At 40.0% G+C, this 7461-nt stretch overlaps 1 protein-coding gene across 1 annotated transcript; it reads left to right on the top strand.

Annotated features, from left to right (window-relative positions):
- Positions 1–1335: 1335 nt before the first annotated feature.
- SLC33A1 (solute carrier family 33 member 1) lies at positions 1336–6872 on the top strand (the record flags this gene model as incomplete). Its single annotated transcript, XM_082003797.1, has 5 exons — positions 1336–1985; positions 2651–2835; positions 3795–3912; positions 4778–4993; positions 6705–6872. The coding sequence occupies exons 1-5, from the start codon at positions 1734–1736 to the stop codon at positions 6870–6872; spliced, it is 939 nt and encodes a 312-aa protein (XP_081859923.1). The 5' UTR covers positions 1336–1733.
- Positions 6873–7461: the final 589 nt, after the last annotated feature.

The following is a 7461-nucleotide window of genomic DNA, read 5'->3' on the forward strand; positions in this document are numbered from 1 at the left end:
AAAGAGCAAGTGCAGGAAGAAGGTGCCCCTTCAGAGCAGCCCAAACATACCTGGGCCAGTGACTGTGGAGCGCCCTTTTTCCTGGGAAGAGATGTGTCACTTTAGGATTATGTAGAGCTGTTGTGATGAAACGCCTGTTCCCTCCACACACACCTCATCGATGGTTATTTTCCGGGCTGGTCTGTCCCTGTTCAAAGGTTTGCTCTGCCCCAACACAACGGTTTATTTTGCTAGTAATAGTATAGAGGCAGAGACAAAATAGGGATGGGAAGAGGCAACACTGGTGGCACCAGAAACTTTATCCTAGATATTCCTTGTGTAAACTATAACGTTAAAGTTCTTTTGCTTGCGGCTTGTTAGTGGACTATGTGGCTGCTTTTTTGTTGGGTTCTTTGTTGTAATTTCTGTTTTTTCCAAATCCAGCCATTGCTGTATTGCAGCTGACAGGGATGACCTGATCGGGAGTATTCATGCAATGATGCTCAAAGCTATTTCTGTTCTGTCCTCGCACTGTAGGTCTCTCACTGTAGTGATGATGCTTAGTGTTATTATTAGAGCACCACTCCGGTATGTCTTTTGTAGACAGTAGCTGTGATTTGCAAGACTCCCTCAAAACTCATCTTTTACTTAAAAATATATGTTCAAAGTACCTTTTTTTAACAGAGGAGAGAGCAATCTGACAGCATTGGTTATGAGATCATCTCCCCTTTCATTATAAAAGGGAAGAGTAACTGACGTGGAAGCAGCAGAAAATGGTTTGAGATGCCTTTTTTTCTCTTACACTGAGAATGCTAGGATATAGCTAAAGTAGTGTTGCCAAGTGTTCTTCCATGCTTGTTGTGCTTGTTCTCTTCCTGTGCATAAGAAGCAGCTAATAATTGCCTAAACCTTTGCACTCTTTGCCCTTTCACCAGCCCTCATGGCTTACTTTCAAGTCACCATGAGGCTTCTGGAGCTGCTTGTGACCAGGAAGGCAAAAGGCTACATCTGTCTTACCCTCTGCATGTTACTGAGTTCTTTCTTGCCCCTTTCATGAAGGTAGAGGATAGGATTATCTTAGATAAATTGGTGCGTTTTTACTATTGCTGCCTTTAAATCCACAATTTAGCAAACATTGTATCTGCTTAAAATAGGGCACTTAAGAGTTAGCAAGTATAATAGCCACTTAAAACAGACATAATCGAGTGACTCTCTACTTGACGACTGTGTAAGAACTTTTGTCAGGACATCTTTACGCTTATAAGTATAAATCTTTGTTTCCTTCAGATGTTAGATAGATATTATACAGGGAGTATAGAATTGAGGCACAAAAAAGCTACACAACTACATAGTGAATCAACTGGGGAGTTGTGAATGACTTCTTCCTTAGAAGTTTTTTCCCCGTCTTGTAACTATTAAATGTGTTTTTTTCCTCCTTGATCAGCTTTTGGTGATTTGTATGTGTAATCCCTCAACATTTTCATTTTTACTTCTGTTTCTCCTCCAACATGCTCATTGTAGTAACGATGATCCAGGGAAGTGACCCGGATTGCTGCTCCTCTTCTGTCTCAGATCTCAAACAAATGTGCTTATAGAGTGAGGGGCAGGGAAGAGCTGTGTCAGTTACTGTATGTAGCTGTGTGTTTGTGGTTTGCTTTTGTTGCTTGCTTTTAGTGATGTTCTTATTCAGTTTTTTATTATTAGGTTTATATTGTTGCAAAATAAATGCATTTTAGATACTCAGTGAATTGTTAATGAAGTGTTGCTGGTGGCTGCTAGAAAGATTTTTAATTTTAATTTTTTTTCCCCCTCCAGATTTCCTGTTTTTCTGGGGAGCTGTCTTCTTAATTACCACTACACTGGTTGCCCTTTTGAAAAAGGAAAACAAGGAACTAACACCAACAAAAGAAGAAACAAAAGGCATCACTGATACATACAGGCTGCTATTCTCAATAATCAAGATGCCAGCAGTTCTTACCTTCTGTCTCTTGCTTCTCACAGCAAAAGTAAGTAAATACATATATGAATTGTTAGATGCAGATGATATGAGTGTCTGAAAGGTCGCCAAGTCCCTGTGGTGTAACTTATTTTTTAGTTTTGCTAATGGTTGTCATTACTTCCAAATTTTCACATGAAGTTTGAAACAAAATTGCTTATATCATTGTGCCAAGTAAGGTTGTACAATAGAAAACATTTGTTTGAGCTTTTGTAAGTGTTTACACAAACATTAAAGACAAGTTTGATTACAAACTAGTATTAAAGTAATTTGTTTTTACACATTTTTGAGCAGTAAGGCTGTTTGTGTAGCCTGCAGTTAAAAGTACAGGAAATGTTTCTTTTAACCCGAATGCTATTCCCAGAATCTGCAACTCTGCACAAACTAGGTTTCCACAGCTTCTTATTGGCCATTGTGGATACCGGCAGCAGTTAAGGCACGAGCATGAATATCGTTGCTATGTTTAATGTTCTTAAACAGTATAGTTTTGGCACTGATGACAAGAAGAATGTCCAAGTGTAGAATATGTTTCAGAATGGATTAGGAAATCAAGTGAGACACAAAGTGAATTGTACTTTATCGCATTTCTCAATTTTCTTAGTACTGAGTAAACTGAATTTCTAGCCAAACTATCAGTTGCTTTCTCCAGTTTATTTTGTCTAACTTATATTGCAGGTTGGATTTTCAGCAGCAGATGCTGTAACAGGACTCAAACTGGTGGAAGAGGGCGTCCCAAAAGAGCACTTAGCTCTGCTAGCGGTTCCAATGGTTCCTTTACAGATAATATTGCCCCTGATTATCAGCAAATACACAGCGGGCCCCCAGCCACTGAACACATTTTACAAAGCTATGCCTTTTCGGTAAAAACAAACAAATCTTATTTGACAGAAACATATAATTTGCATATTGAGATCAAGTATAGGATTTCTTGTGTAACTCCTAAACTTCCAGATACAAGGAATTATGTTAGGATTCTCATAGTAAGTTGAACTTTCTGTGTCTTGTGCCTTGAAGACGATTCATGTAGTAACACATGGAAGGACGCGGGACATGCGGTGTTCTTAAGATGCATATCCAACAGCATTAGAGCAGTACTGTCCTGCTCCAGTGTCAATAGTGCCTTATTTGTGAATCACTCTGACTAGATCTGGGACTGTATCTGTAAAATTACATGTGCTTCCCAACGTGAGAGTGGCAGAACGCATTGACAAGTCATTTGGTGCATCTTCTGGACATATGCTTTACTGAGGTAACTGAGAGTAAAAGGACGTGAATGATTTTGATACAGACAAGGCGACGTTTTGTTCCTGTGTGAAGTGTCTTATACAGGAGTTTGCTTATGAAATTCTAAAACCAGTGAATCCAGCAAATTATCTAATGCTGTTACTCAGTAAATCATGTAACATGTCTGTTACAGGTAGCTGTGACTTTAACATGCTCTTCTGCAACTATGTATGTTTTTGCAAAAAAAAAACGTAGATATTGTTCCAGCTGAATTTGTTTAGGTATCTTGTGCATTGCTTTCTACAAAAAAGAATTTTCTGTGTGAAGGAGCAGGGGAGAAAGCTAGTATAGGAGGTTTGGTAGTGAACTATGTTTATAGGGAAGAGAGGATTGTTTAAGTATAAAAAGTTTACAGTTTCAGTGCTTGTCAAGTATTTAATATCTAATTCTACCTAAGATTAAAATAGTTCATATCTAAATAGTTAAACCTGTTTCTGTGTATTCTGTAGGTATAAATGTTCAATAGTTGTTTTGTATCAAGGAAACACATGGGGAGAATTACCTGAGTTGCAAATTATCTTTCTTATTCCTCTAGATTACTGCTTGGTCTGGAATTTGCTTTTTTGGTATGGTGGACTCCTAAAGTAAAACATGGAGGAGGATTTCCTGTCTACTACTATGTCGTAGTACTGTTGAGTTATGCTTTGCATCAGGTAACGTACCTTGTATGTGGGAAGGGGAGGGGGACAGGAGGGTGTTTCCTGTCAGTCAGTGAGAGGACTAGAAATGCCATTACCTGCTTTCCTCTGTAGTTACACCAGAATTCCTCTAAGTCTGACCTGTTGTGCTGTGTGGCTATATTTACTTTTGACACTCTTGCCAATATTATTTCTCCCTCTTCCATGTGCTCCATCGAACTTCTTCTGTGAAGTCACTTTTAGTTGACCAGATCTGCTTTTGTTTCCCAGATTTCTTTTTTTCCCCAAAACCAGAAGCTCCAAAGCATGGTGGAGTTGGAGAAATCCCAGCGTTCTGACTGAGTTTCATAGGCATGGTGATGATTGTGCTTATTGTGCAGATCCATAAAGTTATATGATCCTGGTCCTAGAAAAAAAAAAATACTTTATAGATTTTTTGGAGGAACGTCATAATGGATCTGACTCAAAAGCCTGGAAAACAAACAGCTGGTACAAACCAGGCTCTAGATCAGAACTAAAATGTATGCAATGTCTTGAGAGTTGATTTGAAATGCAGAAGTGTTATTTTTATATGCTATTTTAGCTGGCCTTATTGTACTTCAGTTTGATAACCCGAGTCATTCCAATGCACGTGAGGCTGGGTCCCTTTCAGCATGACTTGAGACAAGTGGCAAGGCTACTTCTTGGTATCAGCAGAGACACAGACTGCAGAAGTAATTTTGCTCTTGTGCAATTTTTAACCTGTTGTGATTATTTTTCCGTCAATGTTGCTAAGTTCAAGTAATCTCTTAGAACAGTTTTTATGCTAGGGTTTCTAGTTGTTGTTGTCTGTAACTGGGGAGACCTTACCGTCCTGTGGGTTTTCTTCCCTCTTCTATAGATCACGCTGTATAGCATGTATGTTGCAATAATGGCTTTCAACGCCAAAGTCAGCGATCCGCTGATCGGAGGAACCTACATGACGCTCCTAAATACTGTGTCGAATCTGGGAGGAAACTGGCCTTCTACTGTTGCACTCTGGCTTGTGGACCCGCTCACAGTGAAAGAATGTGCAGGGGCCCAGGAACAGACCTGTGGAACTGCAGTTGCTGCAGAAGTAAGTTTTGGAAGCTGTGAAGGTCTCTGTTCAATTATTTATTAATTAAATGGCTTCTCTTAGTATTTTTTTCACTTTTGAAAACCTTCATAGTGCATAGCTTATGTTTAAAATTTCCAACTAATTGAGCTTATTTTCCTCTTTTATAAAATTAAGCCTGTTGTTATCTTAATAAACTAACATCTTTACCAAAGATTTGCAGTTGTAGAGTAGTTGTCCATTTCTTTCTGGGCTGGGATGAAAAGCTGGTGGTAGAAGCACTAGGTTGGTGCCACGTTCTCTGTGGTGTAAGGAGGCTGTAGTTACATTTTTTGAGAGTAAACCTTGCTAAGTTCATAGTTGTGTAATAAGGCACCCTGTTCGTGGGAGGCTCTCTGTCCCCCAAGTTCCTTAAGCTTTGTGGTAGGTTTGTGTTCCTTCTGTTGTTCTGGAGACTTCCTATCTGGAAACCTTGATACCTTCTCCCGTGATGTTACTTTGCTCTCTGTCTTTGATCTTCACTTTCCCCGTGAAACTGCGTAGTGTGACTGGCTGACTTCCTGGTTCTGAGGAGCCCTGTGGAAGAGAACAAAGAACAGGCTGTGCTACTGTCCACAGATCAAACAACAGGATGCAAAACTGCCTGCAAAGCAAGGTTTAAAATTCACCGCCTCATGAGCAAATGAGAAATTTTAACACGACTGTTTGGAAACGTTCAGGGTTTTTTTGTTCGTTTTTTCTTTTACCGTTACTCATGACAGATTCATTTCACTCTTGAATGCCAGGACTCTTTGGGATGTGGAGGTTCTCTAAATAAACAAAGAGTTCCAGGAGTCAAACATGACATATTTGAACTGGAGTTGCATTTTTCACTGGTTGCAGAGGGGAAACTGCTTCTGCAGCGTGTGCTTTTTCTGTCTGTCCCTCATTGGCTTGGCACTAACTAGGTTACCTGTGCCTGGTGTCTACTGAACTTAAGTCCTCCTTCTCCTCATTGCTCTGATCTTTCTTCACCTCACTGCTCTGATCTTTTTCCACATCCTCCCAGCTGGTAATGTTCCACCACCACTCCCTTCTTATTCCTAATCTGATCTTGACGTGGCTCAGAATAGTGAAAATGCTGGCAGAACCTCAACTCAGAGGATTGATTTATCTTGGGATTATAGCGGCATTGGAAGCTAAACAATAGCAGAAACGATCGTGTGCTATACAATTACCCTTTAAATGATGGAATTTTGTCTTCCAGTTCTGGGCATGCTTTTCCCAGAAATACACAGCATTTTGTACTGTCCATTTGCAGATTCAGTGTGGTGAGATGCAAGGGTGTAATTTCTGAAGAAGCTGTTTGGATGTTTAGGAAAAAAACAACCAACCAACCAAACCCCCAGAATAACCCCACCAACTTTATTCAGGGCCTTAAGAACGGTGGTTGCACCTCCAGTCCAGCATGAGACAGGTGGACAGTTTCTGTTTTCTAGAGTTAGCCCCTTGGGCCAAAATGGTCCATTTCCCAAATGTTTTAGAACAGTTTTGTTACTTTTCCTACCAATGGTAAACTCAAAAGCCTTTCTTATTAACTGCATAAGAAAGAAGGAAGAGTAAACAAATACATTGAGTCATAACCAAGAGCAAGTAAAAACCAATGGATTTCTAACACCTACTTTCTAAAAGTCTGTGTTTCTGTCTCTCCCGAAGAATACTTAATGCATCAACTTCTGCTTCTGTGTTTCAGCTCTGCACAAAAGCTGGTGGTTCCTGTGTTACTACCTTGGACGGTTACTACGTGGAGTCCGTCATCTGTGTCATTCTGGGATTTGGCTGGTGGTTCCTACTTGGGCCAAAACTTAAAAAGCTGCAGGACGAAGGACAGTCTTCCTGGAAGTGCAAGAGGACCAACTGATGCAGTTTAAATCTTGGATGGACTAGCAAGGTCATTTTAGTTTTATTACAAAGACATATCCCATAATCAATAAACAGGAATATAGGTATTTTTAAATGCCACGTCACTGAAAAAAAGGGTGGCTGAGACAGTGGTATGTTTGTGTGTGATACCACTCACCCCCCCCAGTATGGAAGTGTAAGTTCAGGAAGTCGTTACAAACAAATGGCACTACATACACATCCCCGAGCTCTAGCTTCAGAGTCATGGCTGCTGGTATAACCAACCTCCCAGTTTCCATAGAGTAATGATGGAAAAGCTAATTGTGCCATGTCCGTCTAAACAGCAGCATTGTCAGCTAAGTTCCAACTCTTTATTTTTGAACAGAAGTGATCTGACATGGGGAGTTGACCCAGGGAAGGATGTCAAAGGCATTTTGACTCGTAGGTTAAGCGTGTTGTACTATGGCATTCCTTGTGGGAAGATAAATGTAAAGTGTCTGTGGGCTTTGTTTCTTCTCACTTTCTGAACTGTAACCACACCTCAAAGGACGAAATGTTTCAGAGATTCTTTTAAATGTATTTTCTGGCTTTTATAAGCTTTAAAGATT

Source organism: Phaethon aethereus (genome assembly GCF_964289735.1).
Source record: "Phaethon aethereus genome assembly, chromosome: 9".
Classification (NCBI taxonomy): Eukaryota; Metazoa; Chordata; class Aves; order Phaethontiformes; family Phaethontidae; genus Phaethon; species Phaethon aethereus.